Source organism: Somniosus microcephalus, chromosome 32 (genome assembly GCF_052327205.1).
Source record: "Somniosus microcephalus isolate GS21.2 chromosome 32, FLI_Smic_1.0, whole genome shotgun sequence".
Classification (NCBI taxonomy): domain Eukaryota; kingdom Metazoa; phylum Chordata; class Chondrichthyes; order Squaliformes; family Somniosidae; genus Somniosus; species Somniosus microcephalus.
The window spans coordinates 25,312,555-25,339,978 of NC_141018.1; the positions used below are offsets into that span (position 1 = coordinate 25,312,555).

General features: G+C 46.7%; 1 protein-coding gene across 1 annotated transcript in view; it reads right to left on the reverse strand.

The window, feature by feature from the left end:
• The window catches only part of LOC147097342 (dual oxidase 2-like), a 145,559-nt gene extending 119,646 nt beyond the window's left edge, over window positions 1–25,913 (reverse strand). The window contains 5 exon segments of the mRNA XM_085972000.1: window positions 295–496; window positions 3,371–3,558; window positions 16,749–16,913; window positions 20,212–20,289; window positions 25,838–25,913. Coding sequence (XP_085828126.1) covers window positions 295–496; window positions 3,371–3,558; window positions 16,749–16,913; window positions 20,212–20,289; window positions 25,838–25,913 — 709 coding nt within the window.
• Window positions 25,914–27,424: the final 1,511 nt, after the last annotated feature.

A 27,424-nucleotide genomic window follows, 5' to 3' on the forward strand; every position in this document is an offset into this window, starting at 1 on the left:
CTTGCGGAGCTTTTTTGTGAATAGCAGCACAAATGTTACAAAGATTGAGAGAAAAATGACAGGTGTCATTATATACATCCAGATTGGAAGTCCCAACAGGCTGGCTTTCTATCTGTGCATTAAGTTCTATTGCATTGAGAAAATAAGCTCACGGGCAATGCTAAGTAAGTTATTCTAATGTAACAATTTGCTCCCTTTGCTGCAAAAAATATATAAAACATTATCAGAAATCAGTCAGAATTCCTAAGAGATGTGATTGCAGTTCCAGCCACATTGAGGAGTTGAACTATTTACCATAAAGTCCCTCAAGTCCATGTTCCCTGGTTGCAGGATCTGCCATTTTCCACAAAGGAACCATTCCAGCACTTTGCCTAGGCATCATTTTGTTTGAACCATAAGCCAAAAGCCCATCAGAAAATTTACACAGGGCAGCAATCCAGGAATGGGATGCCCCATAGATAGAGCTTCCATCAATCCATGCAGTGGCCTGGTTTATCTCGAATAAATCAGTGACAAGATAGATGTATGTTATCACACAATATCTTTTCTCCAGCAATTTTCTGTAATCAATTTTTGTGTTCATAGAAGTCTTCTGTACCCAATAACAAGATAAAGTTTTCCATCATACAACACAACTTGGTTGCAATTTGCAACAATCACCTTTGAATCAATTCTCTGATGAGACTTAACCTTAACCACGGAACTTCTACTGCCTATGATTATTATTACTGCAGTGGAGCCAGAGGCTCAAACCAGGCACTAAATGCCACACACACCATCATCCCAAACTACACTATCTTTCAGATGAAGTGCTCAACCAAAGCCCTATCTGCCTGCTCAGGTGGATGCAAAAGATTTCATGGTAGGACTTGAAGAAAAGTAGGGAGGTCTCCCAATGACCAAGCTTCCTCCCCTAAACACCACCACCAAAAATAGATTCCTCTGAAGAACAGACATTCCGCTTAAGGGACTGAACAGAAAAAGCCTGCACTTTTAGTTCAGAATTTAGTCTATGTAGTGTCAGCTGTGGCCCAGTTGGTAACACCCTCGCCTCTGAGTCAGAAGGTTGTGGATTCACAGTCCCACTCCAGGGACTTGAGCACATAAAGACTAGGCTGACACTCCAGTGCAGTGCTTGGGGAGTGCTCACGCTGTCGGAGGTGCCGTCTTTCGGATGAGACGTTAAACCGAGGCCCCCGTCTGCTCTCTCAGGTGGACGTAAAAGATCCCACGGCACTATTTCGAAGAACAGGGGAGTTCTCCCTGGTGTTCTGGACAATATTTATCCCTCAACCAACATAACAAAAACAGATTATCTGGTCATTATCACATTGCTGTTTGTGGGAGCTTGCTGTGTGCAAATTGGCTGCTGCGTTTCCCACATTACAACAGTGACTATACTTAAAAAAAAAGTACTTTATTGGCTGTAAAGCGCTTTGAGACGTCCGGTGGTCATGAAAGGCGCTATATAAATGCAAGCCTTTCTTTCTATGATTTCCTTGGTGGGTGTATCTTCTATCAGACTGCTAACTTTTCATTTTGTTCATTTAATCGTACATCATCCTCAGTGGTGTTAAAATCTGTGTCTGTGCTAGTGCAGCACTCCCGCTAGTACTACACTGAAGTGTCATCTAGATTTTTGAACCCACAACCTTCTAGGCCCAGAGGCGAGAGTGTTACCCACTGAGCCACAGCTGAACTAGGAAACCTAATTATAGAGAATTCGCCGTGATACAACTGTGCAGTGCTCTGGTAAGGCTGCACTTTTAGAATTGTATTTATATAGCTCCTTTCACAATCTCAGGACATCCCAAAGTGCTTTACAGCCAATGAAGTACTTTTGAAGTGTAGTCACTGTTGTAATGAAGGAAACGCAGCCAATTTGTGCACAGCAAGGTCCCACAAACAGCAACACGATAATGACCAGATAATCTGTTGCTTTTTTAAGTGATGTCGATTGAGGGTTAAATATTAGCCAGGACAGACGGAAGGTGACCTAGGCTCAAACAGGCAAAAATGTCATGGCAGACCTCAAGAGGTTCCTCTTCAAGAGTGTCAACAAGTGGCTGTGTATTGTAAGATATGTATTGGAGGCAAAAATCTTTGAATCGTTTAAGATGCAACTGGATGGGAGGACTGGAAAGGTTCGTTACGGATGGACAAAAAGATTGGCCAAATGGCCTTCCTCATCCTTATCTAACTTGTGCTTTTAGAAAAACATTTTGCTTTAGTTATTTAGGACTGGATTTTCATTCAGAAGTCGGGAAGAAGGCGGGACTACAACTTTCGGGTTTTAGTCCCGCCTCCATCGAGATGCGGCCAATCCACGCGATTTTCCCTTGATTGACCTTGTTGAGCCCGCCCAGCGGGCTCAGCAGGCCAATTAAGGGCCACCCGGCAACAGGTGATGTCACAGACTTAAATTTCATCTGTCAAGACGTGTTGACAGATGAAATATCAGTGTTTCACAGCTGTTTGAAGCTGTCAAACACTGACAGTCTTACTTCTAACCCGAGTCCTTCTACGCAGACTCAGTTAGAAATCACGCCGGCACTGAAAGCTGCAGGCTGTCACTTTTGACAGATCGCAGCCATTCTGCTTTCTGTGCCGGCTGACTGATGGACTCACGAAACCTAGAGGAAGGAAGGCTGTTATAAGTACAGGTAATTTAAACTTCTTTACACACTTTAGACACACTAAACACACTTACCTTTGCACTCATGCACCCATCACTCACCTGAACACCGACATCTCGACCCCTCCAAGTCCTTCAACCCGACGGCCCGCCTCCTCTAACCTGGCGTGGTTTGGAGCCGTCAGGAATCCCACACGACACCCTTCAAAATAGGGATTAGGCTAAAAACAGGCAGTTAATTGGCACTAATCCCTTCCCGCCTCGGGTCGGTGGGTCCCAGTGCGGGGCGGGTACCCGCCTCCTTTGAAACTTACGTGGAGGCGGGTTTTGGGCGGGATGGTGTCGGGACCCCCGAATTCGGGATTTTAGCCCCCCGCACACCTGAAAGCCCGCCTCACGGCACACTGAAAATCGACCCCTTAGTGTTTTCACTCTAACATTTTCAGCTTGTTCTGATTGCAGGTTTCTGCCAATGCTGCTCCATGAACAGCCACTAGGTGATGTGGTAGAGCAGCAAGAAGTGATTGGTCCTTCTCTTCTCCCAATTCGGAAAAATTTCCCCCTCCCCCACCCCCCCGCCCCGCCCACCACTTCAAAGGAAAGGCTGAGATTGGGAACTCGTCAATTGGAGAACTGCGTCTCCTACTTTAGATCTGTTTCCTATAAAGTTCCAAATTAGAAATGTGCATTATTTACTTGATCAATGATTGCAATGCATCCCATTAGACAACATACCTGCACTCGGGGGTTGTTTGGACTTTGGCCTGAGCTCGTTGTCCACTGACTGCGCTGGAATGGCAACTGCGCCCTCCCTGTGTTGTTAGGATCAAAAACCGAGTCTCCAGAAGGAACCTGAATGTTTAGGAATTCAGGAGGACAACCAGATCCAGTCACTTCCAAAATTTCGTCAATGACATGAAACCCTTAAAGGTTGAAATAAAACAGAAAAACATTCATTACAAAAGCTTGAGGCGAACGCTAGTGCTTCTTCAATGAAATACATATAAAGAACTATGGAAGAAGAGTTTGTTTGGCTGCAATCTGTAGTGGTATCGCAAGTGTGCGTATGAAGATTTCCTCTTCAGTATTTCTGGCAAAATCGTAGACATAATTATCATTTCTGCTATTTAAATAGAAGGAACATAGGAATTGCTAGACTAAAAAAGACCAAATCCATCTAAAATGCCTTCTACCATCCTGGTCGTCGTGGCATAGAATCATAGAAATCTACGGCACAGAAGGAGGCCATTCGGCCCTTCATGTCTGTGCCATCCCAAAAAGAGCAGGATACAAAGGTAATTGAGTTGTTGGCTAATCATAGCAATCAGTCTCTATCAATTAGTCTACAACAGACCCAGACACGAGGCGAGGAAAACCCCCAGTGATGGAGAGCTTTGGGAACCATGGCGGGGGTGGGGGGGGGAGTTTTAACATGGGTGAGCGGGTGGGAGTGAGTGCAGGTGGGGTGTTAAGTGGGCAAATAATCGAAGCGTGCCTGGAAGCCGGCTCCAACTCAGTGACTTCCGTGTTTTACTGAGGCGGGACGGGCAGCCAACGCGCTCCCAGGAGGCAGGTTGGCATTTTAAATAGGTTAATGAGGCTGGAAGCCTCGGATTCAACCTGCTTTGCAGGTGTTACTGTGGCTGGCCGGGCAGCTGCAGCGAGGCGAGGACAGCCTCGGGAAGTACTCCTTGTGGGCCAGGTGGAGCAGGAGTGCTTCCTCCCGGCCCCCCAACCAACATACAACCTCCACTCGCCAGGATCGGACCCCCCCTCCTCTGGAGTCAGGGATAGGACCGCCTGCACCCCCACCCAGGGTTGGGATCAGACCCTGCTTGGGATCAGATAGCCCTCCCTCCCCAGGGTCAGGGACCGGACCTATCTGGTCCTGCGGCCTCCTCCGGAGTGCTCCCCGCCAGACAGCCAAGTTCAATAAATCTCTACAGCGTGAGTGGAAACTGGGTTTCCTGCACACAACCGGACCTCCACCCAGCTCCCCACTCCAGTGCGTCGGGAAGTAACAATTCCCCCCAGAGGTCCAAAGTCACCTGTTCCTCCCAAGCATGATATACTTATCACGTCATGTCTCAAATTACTCATATGCTGCATCCCAACATGTTATTTTCTGAAAGAAATCTTTCTAATTTGCATTTGATTAAATCAATACTAACTGCTTCCACCATCACCCCAGGGAGTCTGTTCCAGAGGTTGACCATTCGCTCACTTATATGTTAACCACATTGCTACCGTGTTGACTTTGAGCAAAACAAGGTGCAGATTTAACTGTTATTGCACCTGGATCTGTTGGACCACGGGATGGGGAGAGGGTGAAGATCACACACCCAGAGAGGAGCGTGCCCGAGTCTCCCCTACATGCGGTGCCCAGGCAATCCAACACAGCTAGGTCCAATAATCAGAAAATGGGCCCCATAAAGTTCAAAGGCCATGTTATGCCACTTTATAGAAAACCTAATGGTAAACATAGAAACATAGACAATAGGAGCAGGAGTAGGCCATTCGGCCCCTCGAGCCTGTTCCGCCATTTAATGAGATTATGGTTGATCATCCAAATTCAGTACCCTGTCCCTGCTTTCTCCCCATATCCCTTGATCCTTTTAGCCTTAAGAAATATATCCTTCTTGAATATATTTAATGAATTGGCCTCAACTGCCTTCTGTGGTAGAGAATTCCACAGGTTCATCACTCTCTGGGTGAAGAAATTCCTCCTCATCTCTGTCCTAAATGGCTTAGCCCTTATCCTTAGACTGTGACCCCTGGTTCTGGACTCCCCCACCATCGGGAACATCCTTCCTGCATCTAGTCTGTCCAGTCCTGTTAATACGCCAATGAAAAGGAAGTGGTAATTGTATTTAAAATCTGGGTTTATAGGGGGTCACACAGCATTATCACTCAGGAATTTTCTGCAGTGCACTGCTGTGCTGTGATGAAGACCCAATGAGCTTCCCCAGCAGCTGGGGGACTCTGTGATGGGAGTCCTTTTGTCCACAGTTGCTCGCTTATGCTCTCCCGCCTCCTCCCCCCTCCTCGTGCTGAGGTGACCTGATCCAGCTTTCCTTTCTCTTTTTCTTCTTCTTGACACTGAGCTCGGCCATTCCTTTCAGCTGGTGAGCGCTGTGCTGCGCCAGATTAAGGCCTTAATCCAGGGCGTTAGATCACTTGGCCACGCTACCACCAGGTTACTGTTTCTGCTACACTTTGAACACGTTGGGTACTTGCGAGTTAACCTTCATGCAACATAACTTGGAGGTCAATGTGAAAACACCGTTCAGGCGAAAACTGTCAGCAATGGTTTATACTAGTTGCACTTTAAATTTGCTCTGCAGTTGAGGTGCCAAAGCCTCTGAACAGCGTTGTCACACAAAACTAAAGCACGTGGTTCTGGTGCTAGACAGGCAACCCAAAGGATGAGAGTGCAAACTCCACTGTGGTAAAGTTGTGCAATTCAATTCAACAAATCCAGTTATTTATAGAAACAAAATGACCATGAAAGTTGCAAGATTGACATTGACGTAAGAAAACTACTAGGCACTTGGTCTAAGCGTTAAACAAAGCTTTAATCAACTGTTTTACAACATGGAGGTCTAGTTGTGTCCTTCACTAGTTCCTGTTAAGAATGTCCTGCGCAAGCTGGGCCCGTGCCCGAGTATTTATACTCTCCCTGGACAGCGCCACCCGCAGGCCGCTCAGTATTATTTCATAAGTCTTTCTTTCATGAATGACTGATTCATGTCAGTCATTAAAAACCCAAATGGTTCATCAATGCACTTCAGAGAAGGAAACCTGCCACCGCTACCCAGTCTGGCCTCCGCGTACCTCTTTTCCACTGTGTGGTTGATGCTTAAGGGGTGCAATCTGTCCTGGGCGGAAGCACAAAATGGGTGATAGCGGATCGGCAGCCCGTGTTCCGATAGAGCTTGACAGGGTAGATGCGGTTTCCCCTGGCTGGAGAGTCTAGAACTATGGGTCACAGTCTCAGAATAAGGGGTCGGCCATTTAACACTGAGATGAGGAGAAATTTCTTCACTCAGAGGGTTGTGAATCTTTGGAATTCTCTACCCCAGAGGGCTGTGGATTCTCAGTCGCTGAGTATATTCAAGGTTGAGATTTTTGGACTATAGGGGAATCGAGGGATATGGGGATCAGGCGGGAAAGTGGAGTTGAAGTCGAAGATCAGCCATGATCTTAATGAATGGCGGAGCAGGCTCGAGGGGCCGAATGGCCTTCTCCTGCTCCTAATTCTTATGCTCTTAGCTTACACTACACTGCGCATGATTTTATTTTCAGTTGAAATCATGAAAATTTTACATTGTTTTGGAGCTCATTTTCGAAAGGAAGAAGGAAGAAAAGTAGCATTTACATCGCACGTTATCATCATTCTCAGGAATACCTTGAAGCATTTCACGTAAAATGAATTCCTTGGAAGGGCAGGGCCTGTTATTGGGCAAATGCAGCTGCAATTGTACACACAGCAAGATCAGCCAAGTGGTGACGAGATGAAAGACAAGCTAGTCCGCTTCTGCCAATATGTGGAACACTCTTTGTTCCAGGCCTACTCAGGTCCCCTCCCTCACCTCTTTTTCCGATACATTGATGACTGTATTGGTGCTGTTTCCTGCTCTCGCCCCGAACTAGACAATTTCATTCACTTTGCCTCCAATTTCCACCCTTCCCTCACCTTCACATGGTCCATCTCTGACTCTTCCCTTCCCTTCCTCGACTTCTCCGTCTCCATCTCTGGGGATAGGTTATCGACCAATATTCACTACAAGCCCACTGACTCCCAGAGCTACCCGGACTACACTTCCTCCCACCCCGCCTCCTGTAAGGACTCTATTCCATTCTCCCAGTTTCTCCGTCTCCGCCGTATCTGCTCCGACGATGCCACCTTCCACACCAGTGCTTCCGACATGTCTTCCTTTTTCCTCAACCGAGGATTCCCCTCTACCGTGGTTGACACGGCCCTCGACCGTGTCCATTCTATCTCCCGCACTTCTGCCCTCACCCCCGCCTGTAGTGTATGTAACCGTTCCACCTTTAAGAGAACTATTTTAAGGGTTGCGCTACTTTATCTTAGCTGCTGTATACTGTAATACCGGTGGTGACCACACCGGTATATAAGTGCTGTGTAATGATTTATTGGGCAGTTCCGCCCTGACCTTCAACCAGTAAAGACCTGTTAAAGTTTACTCTTGTGGTCTGTGTAGTAATTCTCAATATAACACACAGACTTAACAGTGGCGACGATTACGATCTAACCCTGCGGCAGAAATACATCCAAGGCAGTTTAACGGGCGTCGAGAGGAGGCATCCGCCCTCATCATTCTGCTGAGAGAAGACTCGGGTCTGCAGAGCAACGGAAGAATTCTGACACGAAGCCTTCCATCAGCAACAGGCAGTGATCATCCCTTCTATCACGGTAGTGGGTAAGCCGATCAGCGACGAGCAGCAAGTCGGCCACGTTGACTGTGAGTAGGGGAGAAAATAACAACAAAAAAATGGAGGATATAAGGGCGGAGAACTCGACCACGGCTGGGGAAAAGAGCCGGACAGAAGTCGGGGCCAGAGGCGCTGAGACTGGGGCAGCGTAAGGCACGGAAGCCGCGGTGATAGCAAAGGCAACCGGTGAAAAAGGCCGGGCAGCTACCAAGGCCGCGAGGCGCAGCGACCGGGACAGCGTAAGGCGTGGAGAAAATAGCGGGCTGGGAGACGCAACAGCGTCGAGAGAGAGCTCGACCGCGACCGGTGAAAAAGGCTGGGCAGCTACCGAGGCCGCGAGGCGCAGTGACTGGGTCAGCGTAAGGCGCGGGAGAAAATAAAAAAACCGCGGAGAACTCAGCCGCAGCCGGGGGGGAAAGGACCGGACTACAAGAGGGGCTGGGAGGCACGATTTGAAAACCGCTGGGGGAGGGCGAACACAGCAAATCGGCAATCGCCATTACAGCCAGCGGGGGAGAAAGGCAAACGCGGGAAGCCACCATTTTCGGAGGCGGGGGAAGAAGACAAGCGCGGGAAACCGCCATTTTGTAAAAAGAAAAAAAATAAAATAATAATAATTCTTTTGTTTCTCAAGAAGATCGCGAGGATGCCTAAGCGTGGTAACATCAACGATTTCGATCCCGATGTTGAAGATTGGGCCACGTATGTAGAACGCATAGAGATATATTGTAAGGCAAATAAAATATCAGATGAAGATAAAGCACTAACCTTACTAAACTCAATGGGTGCGAAGACATACGGGCTATTGAAGCATCTTCTATCACCAGCTAAACCGGCGGATCAGACTTTCGCTAATATTGTTGCTGTCCTGAAGAATCATTTGAACCCCACACCGCTGATGTTAGCGGAACGATTTAAATTTTATGCGAGAACGCAACTGAAAGAGGAAAGCAACGCGGAGTATTTAATTGAACTGCGCAAGCTAGCGAAATACTGTCAGTTTGGGGAAAGCCTGACAGAGGCACTGAGAGACAAATTCGTGTGTGGATTGTCGAAAGAAGGAACACAAAAGCGGTTGCTTGAAGAGAATGATCTTACACTTGATAAGGCTGTCACTATTGCAGCATCGCACAAAGCCGCAGCGAGAGGCACCGCGGAAATGCAGCTGAAGGCAGCGGTACTCAGCGTAGATCAAATGGCTTCGGGTACAAAGAAATGTTATCGTTGTGGGAAGACAACACACGATCAGAACCAATGCTGGTTTAAAAACCAGGAATGTAGAAAATGTGGCAAGCTTGGTCACATAGCTAAAGTATGCCGGTCAGGAAAGAAGACCAGCAACAAAAAGTCACCACAGGAAAAGTGCAGAAAGGTACATAAGGTGGCTGAGAAGAGTTCGGATGAACAGAATTCGGATTCAGACTCCAACAGCAAGGAACTGGGTAGTCTGAGAATTCACAACGTGAGTAAGGAAGCTGACCGACAAACTATCTGGGTCACACTGCAGATAGCAGGAGTCCAAGTGAAGATGGAATTGGACACTGGATCGGCGTTGACGGTCATGAATAAGCAAGATTACAAAAAGTTATTCAAACATATTCCCCTACGGGATACGGAGATAGTATTGCAGACATACACGGGGCAAAAAGTATACCCCATCGGAAAGATAAAAGTCAAGGTGATACACAAGGGCAAAGAACACCAAGGAATGGACTTATATGTACTACCTGAGGGAGGTCCACCACTTCTGGGACGGGAGTGGATCAGGAAAATAAATATGGACTGGCACTCCCTAAACGCAATAACGGTAGATTCCGGAAAAAAAGATGTCAAACCTGAACGATTGTCCAGAATATTGGATGAGGCTAAAGAGGTGTTCCAACAGGGACTGGGAACACTGAGAGGAATTAAGGCAAAAATCAAGATTGCAGAACATGCAAACCCAAAATTTTTCAAAGCCAGACCGGTACCGTATGCGATACGACCTGCTGTGGAAGCTGAGCTGGAAGGGCTGGAACATTCAGGAGTACTGTCTAAGGTGGACTGGAGTGAGTGGGCAACGCCCATTGTTCCCGTCATGAAGCGTTCATCGAGTAACAAGCCAGGGGAACCGGGGAAGGTCCGCATCTGTGGAGACTTCAAGATCACAGTTAATCCGGTGCTTCACACGGTGCAATATCCGCTTCCGCGGATTGAGGATATCTTTGCTTCATTGTCTGGCGGGAAACGCTTCACCAAGATAGACCTGGCGCAAGCGTACTTACAGATGGAAGTTGAGGAAGAGTCGCGCCAGTATCTCACAATCAGCACGTACAGAGGCTTGTATCGATATAATAGACTGGTTTTTGGAGTGGCTTCGGCTCCAGCAATTTGGCAGAGGGCCATGGAGCAGGTATTACAGGGAATTCCAGGCACTCAATGTTACTTGGACGATATCCTGATTACAGGAGATGACGATGAGGAACACCTTGCAAATTTGAAACTGGTGCTCACCAGGTTGAAGGAATATGGCCTTCGAGTTAATCGCCAGAAATGTGAGTTCTTTCAGGAACGGATCTCGTACTGTGGTCATGTCATTGACCAGGAGGGGCTGCACAAGTCACCTGACAAGATCGAAGCGGTTGTGAAGGCTCCCGCTCCGGAAAATTTATCCCAGTTGAGATCGTTCCTAGGGTTGACTAACTATTATCATAAGTTTCTGCCAAATCTATCCATGGTGCTGCACCCGCTGAATGCTCTTTTGCAGAAAGAAGTACCATGGAAGTGGAGCGAGGACTGTAAGAAGGCCTTTCGCAAAAGCAAGACATTGATCACCTCAGAGGAAGTGTTGGTTCACTTCAACCCAACGCTACCTATTCGTTTAGCTTGTGATGCTTCTCCTTATGGTATTGGAGCAGTACTCTCACACAAGTTGCCAAATGGCTCGGAAAGGCCAGTCGCATTTGCATCCAGATCATTGACCTCCGCTGAGCGCAACTATGCTCAGATAGATAGGGAGGCTCTCAGCCTGGTGTGGGGAGTAAAGAAGTTTCATCATTACCTGCAGGGCCAGAAGTTTACACTGCTGACAGACCACCAGCCGTTGGTATCCATATTCAACCCTAAAAAGGGCGTTTCCACTATGACAGCGCAAAGGCTACAGAGGTGGTCCCTTTTCCTAGGGCCACACCAGTATGACATAGAATACAAAGGATCAAAACAGCATGGGAATGCTGACGGTTTATCACGCCTACCATTGCCAACGGTAGAAGAGGCGCCTACAGTGGACCCAGTGGAGATGTTCCACTCGACCATAGTGGAATGTCTACCAGTAACAAATTCTACGATCGAAAAGGAAACAAGAAATGACCCGACTCTCTCACGAGTCTCCGAGTTAACGGTGAAGGGATGGCCAGCACATGGCGAACCACTGTTGCCAGCATTTTCGCAAGGAAGAGAACAGCTGTCAGTGTGCCGAGGAACTTTGATGTGTGGATCCAGAGTGGTGATTCCACCCAAACTCCAGCAAAAAGTGCTAAAGGAGCTTCACGAGGGGCATCTGGGTGGAGTGAAAATGAAGAACCTAGCCAGAGCGTTCGTGTGGTGGCCAGGTATCGATGGAGACATCGAAGAAATGACCAAGAGCTGTTTAGGATGCCAGAAGGTCCAAAACGCCCCACCACAAGCTCCTCTGCATCCATGGGAGTGGCCCTCATCTCCATGGCAAAGGGTACATATCGACTTTGCTGGTCCATTTATGGACTCAATGTTCTTAATCGCGGTGGATGCACACTCCAAGTGGCCGGAGGTAATAAAGATGTCCTCCACCACCACGGAAAAAACCATCACAGTATTAAGGACCATATTTGCCAGGAATGGGCTGCCGGAACAGATCTGTTCTGATAATGGACCGCAATTTGTGTCCGAAGAATTCAGGAAGTTCTTAAAAAACAATGGGGTTAAGCACTACACGTCCGCCCCAAACCATCCCGCCACCAATGGATTAGCTGAAAGGTTTGTCCAGACCTTCAAGAAGGCCATAAAGGCCATGGGTAATGAAGACATAAATCTACAACATAAGGTAGATAACTTCTTGTTGGCGTACAGGAATGCAACACATGCGGTCACCAACCAAACTCCCGCCATGATGTTTTTCAATAGAAGACTAAGATGCCGGCTGGATTTGATCAAGCCAAACATCAGGAGGGACGTAGAGAACCGGCAATTTCAAGGCATGAATGAAAGGCCAACTAGAACCTTCCAGATAGGTCAACAAGTTTTGGCCCAGGACTACCGTACCGAGAAATGGCAGCCTGGAACTATTTGCACACGACTAGGACCACTGATGTATACCGTGGACATTGGTGAAAGCATAATAAAGTGCCATGCTGACCAGATCATAGCGTCATCCGAAAAGGGACAACCTACACCACAACTTTATGCGCCTAATGATGAAGCAGAGATACCCATAGTATCTACCTCCGATCCGGTGATACTGGAACCAGATGAACCCGACACTGACATTCAAGCCGAATCGACCTTGCCAAAAGAACCTACTACACCACCGAAAACTACCACACAACCGAGGCGTTATCCGGACCGAGTCAGGAAGCCTCCAGAGAGACTGAATCTGTGAACTGTTTTTACATTAAGTTGTGTATATATGTTATGATGTTATGTTTAATGGGAAGATATACTGTTAACCTAAAAAGGGAGGATTGTAGTGTATGTAACCGTTCCACCTTTAAGAGAACTATTTTAAGGGTTGCACTACTTTATCTTGGCTGCTGTATACTGTAATACCGGTTGTGACCACACCGGTATATAAGTGCTGTGTAATGATTTATTGGGCAGTTCCGCCCTGACCTTCAACCAGTAAAGACCTGTTAAAGTTTACTCTTGTGGTCTGTGTAGTAATTCTCAATATAACACACAGACTTAACACCGCCCCTCCCTCCCGGAACCACGATAGGGTTCCCCCTGTTCTCACCTTTCACCCCACCAGCTTCCACATTCAACGGATCATCCTCCGCCATTTCCGCTACCTCCAAAGTGATCCCACCACCAAACGCATCTTCCCCTCCCCTCCTCTTTCAGCATTCCGTAGAGACCGCTCCCTCCGAGACACCCTAATCCACTCCTCTATCACCCCCAACAGCCCTTCCCCTTCACCTGGCACCTTCCCGTGCAAGCGCAGGAGATGTAACACCTGCCCCTATACCTCCCCCCTTCCCACTGTCCAGGGCCCCAAACACCCCTTCCAGGTGAAACAGCGATTTACTTGTACTTCTTGCAACCTAGTATACTGTATTCGCTGCTCACGATGCAGTCTCCTCTACACTGGGGAGACCAAACGCAGATTGGGTGACCGCTTTGCGGAACACCTCCGTTCAGTCCGTAAGGGTGACCCCGAGCTTCCGGTCGCCTGTCATTTTAATTCACCGCTCCATTCCCACTCAGACCTCACTGTACTTGGGCTCTTGCATTGTTCCACGGAAGCTCAATGTAAACTCGAGGAACAGCACCTCATCTTCCGATTAGGCACTTTACAGCCTTCCGGACTCAATATCGAGTTCAACAATTTCAGATCATAACCTCGGCCCCTATTCCATTTTTACTTATATTTTTTTTCCACCCCTTTGTTTTGGGTTTTCCCTCCCCCCTTTCCTTTTTTTTCTCTCTCCCACATGGCAGCTGTCTCCCATCCTGCCAGTACACTTCACACCTAATCTGAGCCGTCTTTTGTCTCCACTGTCCTATCACCATCTCGTCTGGTTTTGAATACCTCTTAATGTCTCTTTATTTCTTTTGATCTATCGCAGCCCTGCCTTCGATCTATTTAATTTCCTTTCCAGTTTTGAAAAAGGGTTTCGACCCAAAACGTCGACTCTAATTTCTCTCCACGGATGTTGCCTGTCCTGCTGAGTTTTTCCAGCATTTTCTGTTGTTATTCCTTGCTTCTGCTAATGTGGGTTAAGGGAAGAATATTGGCCAGGAAACCAGTAGAACTGGTTCTGAGAAAGCCACAAACTTTTCAAAACAGCAAAAGCAATACACTGTGGAGTTTAGAAGAGTGAGAAGTGATCTCATTGAAACATGTAAGATTCTGAGGGGGATTGACAGGGTAGGTGCTGAGAGGCTGTTTCCCCTGGCTGGAGAGTCTAGAACTAGGGGTCAGAGTTTCAGGATGAGGAGGAATTTCTTCACTCAGAGGGTTGTGAATCTTTGGAATTCTCTACCCCAGAGGGCTGTGGATGTTCAGTCGTTGAGTATATTCAAGGCTGGGATCGATAGATTTTTGGACTCTAGAGGAATCAAAGGATAGGGTAGGAAAGTGGAGTTGAGGTCGAAGATCAGTCATGAGCTTACATCAGAAGAATGAGAGGGGATCTCATTAAAACTTATAAAATTCTAACAGGACTAGACAGACTAGATGCAGGAAGGCTGTTCCCGATGGCGGGGGAGTTCAGAACCAGAGGTCACAGTCTAAAGATAAGGGGTAAGCCATTTAGGACTGAGAGGAGGAGGAATTTCTTCACCCAGAGAGTGGTGAACCTGTGGAATTCTCTGCCACGAGGGCAGTTGAGGCCAATTCATTAAATATATTCAAGAAGGAGTTAGATATATTTCTTAAAGCTAAAGGGATCAAGGGATATGGGGAGAAAGCAGGGACAGGGTACTGAATTTGGATGATCAGCCATGATCTCATTGAATGGCGGAACAGGCTCGAGGGGCCGAATGGCCTACTCCTGCTCCTATCTTCTATGTTTCTATGAATGGTGGAGCAGGCTCGAAGGGCCGTATGGCATTCTCCTGCTCCTATTTCTTATGTTCTTATGTACTGCAGGTGCTGGAAATCTGAAATAAAAATAGAAAACACTGGAATACACTCAGCAGGTCAGGCAGCATCTGCAGAGAGAGAAACAGAGTTAACGTTTCAGCTCGATGACCTTCCATGTGTAGATTCACTGATCCTACTTTCACGTAGGTAGGAACGCTCGAAACTATCACCAAATACAGCTCCACGCTGGGACCAGTCACTTTACCCGACAAGAGGGACATTCGTGGTAAATTAAAAGAAAAACAAATTTGCATATATATATATAGAGTGCCTTTCACATCCCAATTCTTTTCAGTCAGTGAAGTAATTTTCAAATATAGTCACTGGTGTTCTTTAGGCAAACACAGCAGCCAATTTGCGCACAGTAAGGTCCCACAAACAGCAATGAGATAAATGACCAGATAATCTGTTTTGGTGGATGTTGGTTGAGGGATAAATGTTGGCCCAGGACACCAGAAGTTCTGGTGCCACAGAACCTTTTACGCCCACCTGAGAGGGTAGACGGGGCCTCGGTTTTAACGTCTCATCCGAAAGGCAGCACCTCCGGCAGAGCAGCACTCCCTCAGTACCGCACGGTCAGCTTAGGTTATGTGCTCAAGTCTCTGAGGTTATGACCTTCTGACTCAGAGGCGCGAGCCACTGAGCCAAAGCTGACGCCAAATTATTCTCATGTATGGTAAAGGGGTTAGCTCAAGTAGAGTGGGAGGAGGCTCGTGTGGAGCATAAACTTCGGCGTGGACCTATTGGGCCGAATGGCCTGCTTCTGTGCTGTAAATACAACGTCAGAAAAAATGAAAGGCAGTTAAATAGCACATGTTGATATGACTTCCTTTGTAGAGTTGGCCTGCATAAGGTTTGCAATTAGATTTGAATTTGTGGTTTTTTGCGCCAGTGTCCTTTTATAACTGTTTCCATTGTGCTCCTTGAATAGTGTTGAGAGGTTGAAGAAATTCTTACAGGTTGACTGACCAGATTGTGGTCGATCTTATCTTTACCCTGGAGACAGCGCCATCTTTGGAAGCAATGCACTCTCGCCTCTGAGTTCAAGTCCCACTCCAGAGACTTGAGGAGGGGGAGCTTGGTACAGTGGTACCGTTCTTGCCTCGGAATCAGAAGGTTGTGAGCTCGTGGCCCACTCTGGGGCTCGGGCACATAATCTAGGGCTGGTACTTCGGCACAGTGCTGATGGGGTACTGCACTGTTGATGCTGCCTTTCAGGTGAGGTGATAAACCGAGGCCCGGTCGGCCCTTAAAGGCGATGTAGAAGACTGCATGACACTATTTGAAGAAGCGCAAAGTGTTGCCCTGGCTCACATTTAGCCCTCAACCATCTTCATCACTAAAACAGATTATTTGCTCATTTATCTCATTGCTGTTTGTGGGAGCTTGCTGTGCGCATATTGGCTGCCATGTTTCCTACATTACAACACTTCAAAAAATACTTAATTGGCTGTGGCTAGCATGAAAGGTGCTACGTAAACGCAAGTTCTTTCTTTGTGCATGTGAGCATGGTAGGGCTTTGAGGCATTTTTTTATGTTATGGGTTGGGATATAGTCAGGTGGAGACCCATAGTCCACAAGTGTACCTGTATTAAATTTTCCTTAAAGTGTATCACTGGTCCCTAAAATTGGTATCAGAATGCGATGGATTCACTCTGTGTATGTGAATATACCGTCTTTGTGACTGCTATCTGTTTGCACTACTTTTATTTGCACCCTAATCGTGAACTATGTGGCAGAAAGACATTGAGAGCTAGTTTATTTTTCTGAAACACTTCTCATCTGGGAAGATGCGGCAATTCTACTGATGTCCCCAAAAAGTCCAAGCCAGCTTACCGAAATAAACAAACAACATAGTTCTGTTTCTGTCACACGGTATTCCCGACGTTCCCTTCATTGCTACATTGCTGATGCTCTGGGGATTTGGTAACTGTGGTTCCTGTAACATCTGGTAAACTCCATCAGCATAATTCGAAGGTAACAGGCATACAAAGGGGGCACCTGGAAGGAATACAGCAAAGTAACATTTTTTGACAATTGCCTTTAAAGCAAACTTCTTAAAGCTTTAGCAAGCATGATACCAGAACTAAGAGCTTATAATTCTCAGGGAAGACTGAACAGGCGGGGGCTCTTTTCTCTGGAAAAGAGAAGGCTGAGGGGTAACCTGATAGAGATCTTTAAAATTATGAAAGGGTTTGATAGGGTAGACGTAGAGAAGAGGGCGGGTTTGGAGGCAGGTCCGCTGTCAAAATCGCAAAGATTGACAGTGGGTAGGAAACCTGCTGTCAACCCGCCTCCACACGAGTCTCCCAGGTGCCGGGTCTGTCAGCGGAGAACTGACCCGACACCAAGCGGCGGGGGAGACAATTCAACTACTTAAATGGCTTGTTAAAAGCCAATTTAAGAGTATTTTGAGGCTTACTTGTAATTTTACCTTCTCTCCCACTGGCTACCCGCTGTTCGGGGAACACGCCAGCTCAACCTGGCGTGTTGTGAGTCTGCTCTGATGTTTGTGAAAAGCTGACAGCTGCAGAAGTGGTGTCAAGGATGTCATGTTGCAGATGGTGAGTTTCAGAGTGCAGAAAATGTTGGTTACTGCATTTTTAATATATATAGATTTCTTTAGCTTACAAGTTTTTAGATCCAATTGTGTGTCCAGTGCCACCTCATTGGGAGAACCTCTCTCACCATTGACAGATCGCTTCTGTCATCTCACCTGCAGCTGCCATCTATTGCAGCAACATCACAGCCAATGAAACAATCAGACCTTGGTCCTCTGAATCCTTCCACGATCAGCACCAACACCAACATCACCAACCTCATCACCAACCTTCTCCGCCATCATCTGATGCTGCATTGGACACAGGGCATCAGCCCCTGACAACATTGTTGCCCGGGAGGCCAGCGATGACATCACCATGGCCAGATTTTCTTCACTTGACACTGTAAACCCTGGCTGCCACATGATGCGCCAGGTTGACACCATCCCACAACAGCACCGTGAAGCATCCCTTTAATGTCCAAGCCATTCCATGCACACTCATCACTATAGGGGTGGAGTTATGACTGAACAATCACCGGAACTCAGTAAGACACTTCTCAAGGTGCGCTCAGATCTGTCCAATAAGGGGCACTTTTGGAAAAAGAGATTTCACTGAATGACAACGCATTACCAGAAACTTCACATGGACATTGGCTAAACCTCTCAAGTGCCCACCCTTGTGAGTTGTTAGTTGGTATGCATGCAGTAAGATGAGGGTGAGTGTGAGGGGTGGCTAGTGAGATGGGGAAGTGATAAAGTAGATAGAGAGGGTTAGGTAGAGGTGCGAGGGAAGTTGGTGTCCTGGGGAGGTCTCTTCCGCCCTTGGAAGGGAAGAGAACATCCCCTGCGTGCTGAAGCGTTCACCTTTGTGCAGTGATTGCAGCACCTCAATGCTGTCAAACACTGACAGAACAACTGTCAAGCTCCACATGGACGTGGTCCCTTTAAGGAAACCGGCTGATGACGCATCATCAAATGATGTCATCAGACCCGCTTCCTGTTAATTGGCCGGTAAGCCCACAAGGCGGGCTCAACAAGGCCAATCAAGGGAAAATCACGTCTGCAGAGCGGATGCAGCTGGGAGCTGGACCGGAACCTGGAAACCAGCTGTCCTGCCCCCATCCCACCTCCTCAATTAAATTCGCGGCCGATGTTTCGACTTGTGGGAGAGTCCAAAACTAGGGGCCATCTATATAAGATAGTCACTAAAAAATTCAATAAGGAATTCAGGAGAAACTTCTTTACCCAGAGAGTGGTTAGAACGTGGAACTCACTACCACAGGGAGTAGTTGAGGTGAATAGCATCGATGCATTTAAGGAGAAACTAGATAAGTACATGAGGGAGAAAGAAATAGAAGGTTATGCTGACAGGGTGAGATGAGGTAGGGTGGGAGGAGGCTCGTGTGGAGCATAAACACCGGCACGGACCAGATGGGCCGAATGGCCTGTTTCTCTGCTGTAAATTCGATGTAAATCTATTACTCTGGCGTGTCTCAGTTGACATTCAGTATTTGTAAAGCTTACTTCCTGCTACCTTTCCTTCCCTGGTAGTTTATTCAAATGATGTGCTATTTTGAGGTACTGTACATTCTTTGGAAATGTTAATGCAGAACAAAATTCCCAAACTTTCCCCCGCTTCCTCCTTTCCTGGAGGCGTTGACTGCCTCACTGATGCAAGATCCCACGTGCTCCAGTAACACTCTGCTTCCTCAACAATGTGGCCACGATTCACGCACGAGCCACAAAAAAGAAGTGAGTGCCAACTATAGAGGGTTTAATGGCCAAGCCCAATCTTGTCCTCACTCAGCATCCAGGTGAACGCTTCCAGTGGGGATTGCTGTGTGAAAGTAAGAGCCCTGGACGATTATTCCCTTCCCTGCTCCAGGACAACTACAAGCCAGTCGGAGCCTGTACCACCGCCCTCGGCTGAAATCAACAAACTTGGCCAAAAACGAGGATTCAAGCTGAAACTCTTGCTCGTCTGTGGGTTTAGAGGCAGACCGCTTACCTCTGAGCCATTGAAATGGCTGAATTATGGAATCAGAGAATGATACAGCACATAAGGGGGCCATTTGATCCAACATGCCTGTGCCAGCAATCCTATTCACCTTCAGTATGAAACTATTCATTATATTCGCTAGAGTTAGGCTTATATTCACTAGAGTTTAGAAGAATGAGAGGGGGTCTCATTGAAACTTATAAAATTCTAACAGGACTAGACAGACTAGATGCAGGAAGGATGTTCCCCATGGTGGGGGAGTCCAGAACCAGGGGTCACAGTCTAATGATAAGGGGTAAGCCATTTCGGACAGAGATGAGGAGGAATTTCTTCACCCAGAGAGTGGTGAACCTGTGGAATTCTCTACCAAACAGGGCAGTTGAGGCCAATACATTAAATATATTCAAGAAGGAGTTAGATATATTTCTTAAGGCTAAAGGGATCAAGGGATATGGGGAGAAAGCAGGGACAGGCTACTGAATTTGGATGATCAGCCATGATCTCATTAAATGGCGGAGCAGGCTCGAGGGGCCGAATGGCCTACTCCTGCTCCTATTTTCTATGTTTATCACAAATGTTTCCGGTTGCAGACTGTAAGATTATGATTTGGGTGTGTTATAATTGGGTGTACCTCAAGTGTCACCTTTTTGAAAGAAATTATTTATTGCACATTCAGGCATGCAGCTGACTCGCTATTTGGACAAGCTGTTATAAGATGCCTTTGTTAACTTGAAGTCAAAAAAAATAAAACCGCTTACCCACTGTACCCCTGCTGTGATGCGCTAGATTATTGTACCATCCATCGTATCGTTGCATCTCCCAGTTCAATAGAGCACCTAAACCAAAACAAAACAGTCTGGTCAAAGTTGAAATGATCCTACTCAATAACATGTTGCTCAGAATTTCATTATTACAGGAAACTTTGTGATATCCGGCACCGACGGGACCGAGCTGTTGCCGATCTATCAAAACTGCCGGACATACCAGCGTTAGTGTTGAAGCATACGGAGGTTTTCATCTCCGTATCTGACAACAAACACTGTTGCTTAGCAACAGCTTCAAACAGTCGGCCCGTACCTTGGAAGCGTCTCTGTAGCTTAGCAACAGCTTCAGAGAGACTTTTCAGAGCCTGACTGTTGGAAAAAAAAGCCACGAGAAGGAAAAAAAAGCCACGAGAAGAAAAAAAACCTAACAAAACGGCTCCTGATTTCTGCCGGTAGATCGAGGTTTCTGGACATACAACCTCTGGATAAACCAAAGTCTCCTGTAATAGGATAAAAAATTGAACAAAAGCAAACTGCTGAATTACATTTAAACAGACAGATTCTCATACCTTTTAACTTGTGCCAATTTTTTTGTGTAAACAAAGTTATTTAAAGAAAAAAAACAAAACGCATTTAAAAGTTTCAGTATTATTTTGTTCTCCTTCAGAATCGTAACCCTTAATGTTATTTCATACAAACTGAGGTGGATTTTTGTCCCCCACATGAGTTGCAATCTGCCGATAACCCCTGGAAATCAATGTAATGAAGATCAGGTTCTATAAACATCAGCCGATCTGCTCCAGCAGATTATCACCCAGACAGTGAAAGTCTACTCCAATATATCTAAATACGGATTTCAGTTTTTCTTAAATGGTAGCCAGATACCAAAAGTATAATCCAAGAAAGAAAGCCTGACATTTATATTGGATCCATTCATTTATATTTCTTAAAATGCTTCAAACAATGAGTTAGGATTTGGGTGTGTTGTCCGCATTGTCCGCATGCCCGATACGAGACTCCCAAAACAAACGCTCTATTCGGAGCTCCGGCACGGCAAGGGAGCCCCAGGTGGGCAGAGGAAACGCTTCAACGGCACCCTCAAAGCCTCCTTGAAAAAGTGCAACATCCCCACCGACACCTGGAAATCCCTGGCCCAAGAATGCACAAAGTGGAGGAGAAGCATCCGGGAAGGCGCCGAACACCCCGAGTCTCTTCGCCGGGAGCAAGCGGAAGCCAAGCGCAGGCAGCGCAAGGAGCGCACGTCAACCCAAGCACCCCACCCACCCGTCCCCTTCAACCACCGTCTGCCCCGCCTGTGACAGAGGCTGTAGGTCCCGCATTGGACTCATCAGTCACCTGAGAACTCATTTTTAATGCGGAAGCAAGTCATCCTCGGTTCCGAGGGACTGCCTAAGAAGAAGAGGATTTGGAGTTCAGTGACTATTGTTATGCAGGCAACAGCAGCTACTCTGCACCAGGAACATCGCACTCTCGACCTCCTCCAACCCTAAGTCCCAACCTATGCCCTATGATCCTTTGACCTCCAATGCATCTCCCTTCCACACCCCTTCTCTTTTGGGGGCAGAACCTTCATCCATCTCTGTTGCACTGTCTCAAATTCTCTCCCCGAACCTCTTCACCTTGCTACTTCTCTCCCCACCTGCCAAAGCCTCCTCAAACCCTATCCTTTGGACCACGTATTGGTCATCTTTCCCATCTCTTCTACTCCTGCTCAGTGTTCACTCTCATCTATGTGGCAGCTCAGATAAAGGGCTTCGGCCACAAACACTAACCTGGCTTTTCTATGTCAAGATCCTGGTGGACCTGCTGCATATTTCCAGCATTTCCTGTTTTTGGTATCAATGTTTTAATGCATGGATTAGCAATTGCCATTGAAGCTCTTAAAGCAAATATTGAGCTACACAATCAGCCTTCATCTCTGGCTTTGAAATAATCTGCCGCCATCATCAGAAGGTGAAGCAGAATACAAAACAATGGCTGTGTAATTAAACCAAGATCTGCACTCAACATTCAACGTTTGTTGTTTTACATTATCTTCGAATTGCTGAGGGCAACCTTAAGATGAGTTGTTAAGTAGCATGTTTATTCACTCATTCCATCTCCCATCATGTGCTAAATATTTGTGAGTAATTCTTTGACAATTTACCTCCAAGCATCGATATAAATTTCTTTGCATTTCTAGGCATCCCAAAATTGTGGTCGCCATGGTGCTGTTTTGATGTAAAAGGACAACGCGACTGCAAAACTGCTTTAAACAGCCGGGGAAACTTATTTTGAGTGACTCAGGGCCAGCAGACCATACAAAGCACTTTCTCCCCGCGGTACCCATAGTTACAGCATTGTTCGCTCAACTCTGTGCTCTCCTAACCCCGGGCTACTCCTAGTGCATGTAAACAAATACATTCCACAAGCCCCCTCCCCGCCGTCCAACCCATAATCAAAACCTGGCCGGCAAGGGGCATACCTAAAGCTTCATCAGAAATCCGAGGAATTAAAGAAAAACCTATCTAATGGGGCATTTAACTCTGCTTCCACTGTACTGTACCTGCAAACACTTGATGCTTGAATTGAGAAAGAGTTCCATTTTCCATTGTCACTAACATCCTCATCTTAATCAGCACAAAAATGCACCAAAAAGTAAACAACAACAATAACAACTTGTATTTATATAGCGTCTGAAGGCTGTAGGCAGAAACAAAGGTAAGTGAACATTTTCTAACACTTTACACTCACCTTACATACTCACTACTCCACACTTGCACCCATCACTCACCTCTACATCGCACTTTCAGACCCCTCCGACGCCTACAGACCTCCTACTCATCTCCTACACCCTGGCGGGGTTCCCCGAGGTCGGGAAGCCAGCATCTCAGAAGGAAAAATGGGGATAATCCTATTTTCTACCTGTTAACAGGCAGTTAATAGGCTTTAATCCCTTTCCTGCCTCGAGGAGACGGGACTCGGGGCAGGACGGCTTCTCGCCTCCTGGCAAGAGGGCACAGAGGCGGGTTGGGGGCCACCCGCCCCCAAATTCTGCAACTGTACCGCCAGTCCCACCTCCATACCTGCCTCCTCGGGGCTGACGAAATCCAGCCCTCAGACTTTCATCAGCCCCTGGGATAATTTCTCAGCTGTTTCCCTGTTCCTCTAGACTTCCATTAGTGCCACCAATGGGTTTCCCAATGGGAATTCCCCACTATGTGAACTCCTTGGAGGAGAAAGACCCATGGAGGGATGCCAGATAGGTCAAACTGCACCAGATGTGTTCTGTGCCCACATCACACCTTCATCTATGGACAAAGGTGCACAAACCTTATTTTGGCAAAGGATTAGTACGTGCAAATGCTCCAACTCTCAAGATAGGTTCTGGCAGCAGACCTGATGGCACAGATAAAGGCCTGACTCGCTGCAATACTGGATGGTTCTTCAGAAGCACCCCACTCACAGTACGTCATGTTTTCAGTGGTGCATCAAGGGAGCTACGCCAAGGTGATCAACAGCCAGCACAGCCTGATTGGCCACCCAACCAGTTCTCCAAGTCCCAGCGTGGCTACTTTGCAGCGGCCATGGGGAACTGTCTTCCCAGCCCCTGGGACAGCAGAGAGCCAGACGCTGAGCTGTGCCGTCCGCTGCAAAGAAACCTGCAGCTAACATGGATCATACAGTTGGCATAGCCAATAACCATCGCAGTCAGCCGTGGTCTCAAACCTGTCTCCGGCTCCTTATAGGCATACTGGCCAATGGGGATGGCGAACAGGGCTACTCTCCTCAAAAACATCCCATCCCCACTTCAGCAGCCATCAGACAAGAGCTGCTCCACAACTCACCTGCAGATTCGTGTCTTTGCCTTGGGTTTGCTTTCCTTTTACTTTTTGCCTGAGATTTCTTCGCGCTTCTCCCCTTCAGCCTTGGCTGAAGAAAACCTGCAAGCATTGTTATGCCACTATTTTTGCCAATCCTCTTCGATTGTCCGTTTCCTTTAAATCTCACCTCTGGTCCTATCACTAGGCTACCTCCCTGCAGATGTACAAATCGGCACCTGGAACTGTGAATAATTATGACCAATGTTCCCTCTAATTTGTTTTTTTGGCTGCGCGGCCCATTCAAATTTCCTTACATGTGCGGTTGCTCCATTTAAAAGCCGGTGATCCGGCTGCGCGGGACCTCCAGACCGCTGCGAGGCCGTGCAGTTTAATGGGAACATTGATTATGACTCTGTAAAATTGTGTGCTATTATCACATTGCTGTTCTGGCTAGGTCTGCACATGTTCCTAACCATTCAGGACTGAATCACGCCAGTATGCAAAAAATCAGCCCCAAAGACTTGATTGCTCATACATTATTTAGTCAGGTCCGTGGTACAAATCCTTTGGGGGCCCCCTAATTTAAAAGTAAGCCAACAATAAATGTTACCGATAGCAAAAATACGGCGGATGCTGGAAATGCGAAACAACAACAGAAAACGCTGGAAATACTCAGCAGGCCAGGGCAGCATCCGTGGAGAGAGAAACAGAGTTAACGTTTCAGGTCGAAGACCCTTCGTCAGAACTGGAAAAAAGCAGGAAATGGAAAGCAGGTTTAGGGGCTGGGAAAAGGGGGAGGGGATGAAAGAACAAAACGGAAGGTCAGTGATAGGATAGAAAGCTGGAGAGATTAAGAGACATTGAGAGACATTAAGAGATATTCAAGGTGAGAGGAGGTGGTAATGGGACAGGTTAAGGAGCAAAGGATGGCTCTAGATGGGGTGTGAATTGCGCTGGCAGAATGAAGGACAGCTGCCGTGTGGGAGGGAAGAAGAAAAAAGGGGGAAAAGGGGGGCCAAATAAAAATTGTGGATAAAAAAAGGAAGAAAATATATTCTTCCATATATAATACATCTTGAGTATTGTGTGCCGTTTTGGTCGCCTTATCTGAGGAAGGATGTTCTTGCCGTGGAGGGAGTTCAGCGAAGATTCACCAGGCTGATACCTGGGATGGCAGGAATGACGTATGAGGAGAGATTGGGTCGACTGCGCTTATACTCGCTGGAGTTTAGAAGAATGAGAGGGGATCTCATTGAAACTTATAAAATTCTGACAGGACTGGACAGACTAGATGCAGGAAGGATGTTCCCGATGGTCGGGGAGTCCAGAACCAGGGGTCACAGTCTAAGGATAAGGGGTAAGCCATTTAGGACAGAAATGAGGAGGAATTTCTTCACTCAGAGAGTGGTGAACCTGTGGAATTCTCTACCACAGAAGGCAGTAGAGGCCAATTCATTAAATATATTCAAGAAGGAGTTGGATATATTTCTTAAGGCTAAAGGGATCAAGGGGTATGGGGAGAAAGCAGGGATGGGGTACTGAATTTGGATGATCAGCCATGATCGCATTGAATGGCGGAGCAGGCTCGAGGGGCCGAATGGCCTACTCCTGCTCCTATCTTCTATGTTTCTATATATGTGATAGGGGCCGAGGTTATGATCTGAAATTGTTGAACTCTATGTTGAGTCCAGAGGGCTGTAGAGTGCCTAATCGAAAGATGAGGTGCTGTTCCTCAAATGTTACTGTTTGTTTTGCAACAAGTTCCATTTCTAAAATACAGTGGCAGTATTACTTACTGGTAAATGAAGGACAACACAGTAACAGAGTCCAGAAAATGACCAGTGGTATTAAGTTACTCCTCGCTGTCATCATCTTCCAACTTCGAAACTTTTACAGCTATGGAATTTGGAGTCTCCACATTGATCTGTCAACCATAGTAAAGAAATATGCATGGAACAGAATGTGTTATTGGCCCAGTAATTCCTGTCGGGGGCTTGCCGCGCGTGCAAGCCCCCGATGTGCGCTCACCCTGCGCGCCGACATCTGAAATCTGGCCCGCAGTGGATTTCCTGTCAGTGGCCCGGTTCTGATCCCTGCGCGCTGTGCTAACCTGACCCAGCGGCGTAGTTAGTGCGATGTGCCAGCTGGGATCAGGTGAGCACTGTTCAGCCAATCAGGGGAGGGGAAACTTCATTCATAAGTTTGATAGTAAAGACTGTCAAACTCATGAAAAGTACTGCACCCCAAAACACTACTTAAACTTTAAATAAAATTTTAAAAAGCATCCCAATAATTAAATTAACTATGAATAACTTTAAAAAACTATTTTAAACAATTAATCAAATTTTTGAAAAAAATAAATTTTTTAAAAATCGGGGCTAAAACTAAACTTACCTTACTGTAAATTCTTTAAAAATAACAAACCTGTGGAAAAAAAAATTCTAAATTGTACTAAAAGCCCACTTACCTGTAAAACTAAGTACTTACGTCTGGTTTTTCCACGCGTAAAAACCGGAGGCCTTTACACTCGGGCAACTCTGGAAAAAAAAAAGGAATTTCACTGCGCAAGCGCTGCCTGTGCAGTCGCACGCGCTGTGCCTCTGAACCCCTTCGTTCAGAGGACTGGAAATGCCGGTTTTCCCCGCATGCGCTGCGCATGCTGAACACGGGCATTTCCTCCGGCCAGACGCGTGAGTACCCCGACCGTACTCACGCGTTCAGAGAGGAATTACTGGGCCAATGTGTAAAAAATATGCAGAATTTGCCGGCGCTCTTTTAGATGCAATTCAATTTGTGCGGTGCAAATAGTACCTCTGTTGCACAATTCTGGTCTCCATGTTATAAAAAGGATATAGAGGCACTGGAGAAGGTGCAAAAAAGATTCACAAGGATGATACCAGAACCGAGAGCTAATAACTATTAGCAAAGACTGATCAGGCTGGGGCTCTTTCCTCAAGGTCCACATTCTAACCACTCTCTGGGTGAAGAAGTTTCTCCGGAATTCCCTATTTGGATTTATTGGTGACTATCTTATATTGATGGCCCCTAGTTTTGGTCTCCACCACAAGTGGAAACATCTTCTCTATGTCTACCCTATTGAACCCCTTCTTAATTTTAAAGACCTGTATCAGGTCACCCCTCAGCCTTCTCATTTCTGCAGAAAAGAGCCCCAGCCTGTTCATTCTTTCCTGATCATTATAACCTCTCAGTTCTGGAATCATCCTTGGCGGAAAAGTAGTTTTACCTCTAAGCAACAGAATAATAAATACAATATGAACATAATTCAGGATTAAACGTTAAAGTACCACAGGAAAGGAATTTGCACAGCTTTTTATAAATTGACCTGCAAATTCTGCCTTTATCGCCCTGCAGTTGGTATCAAA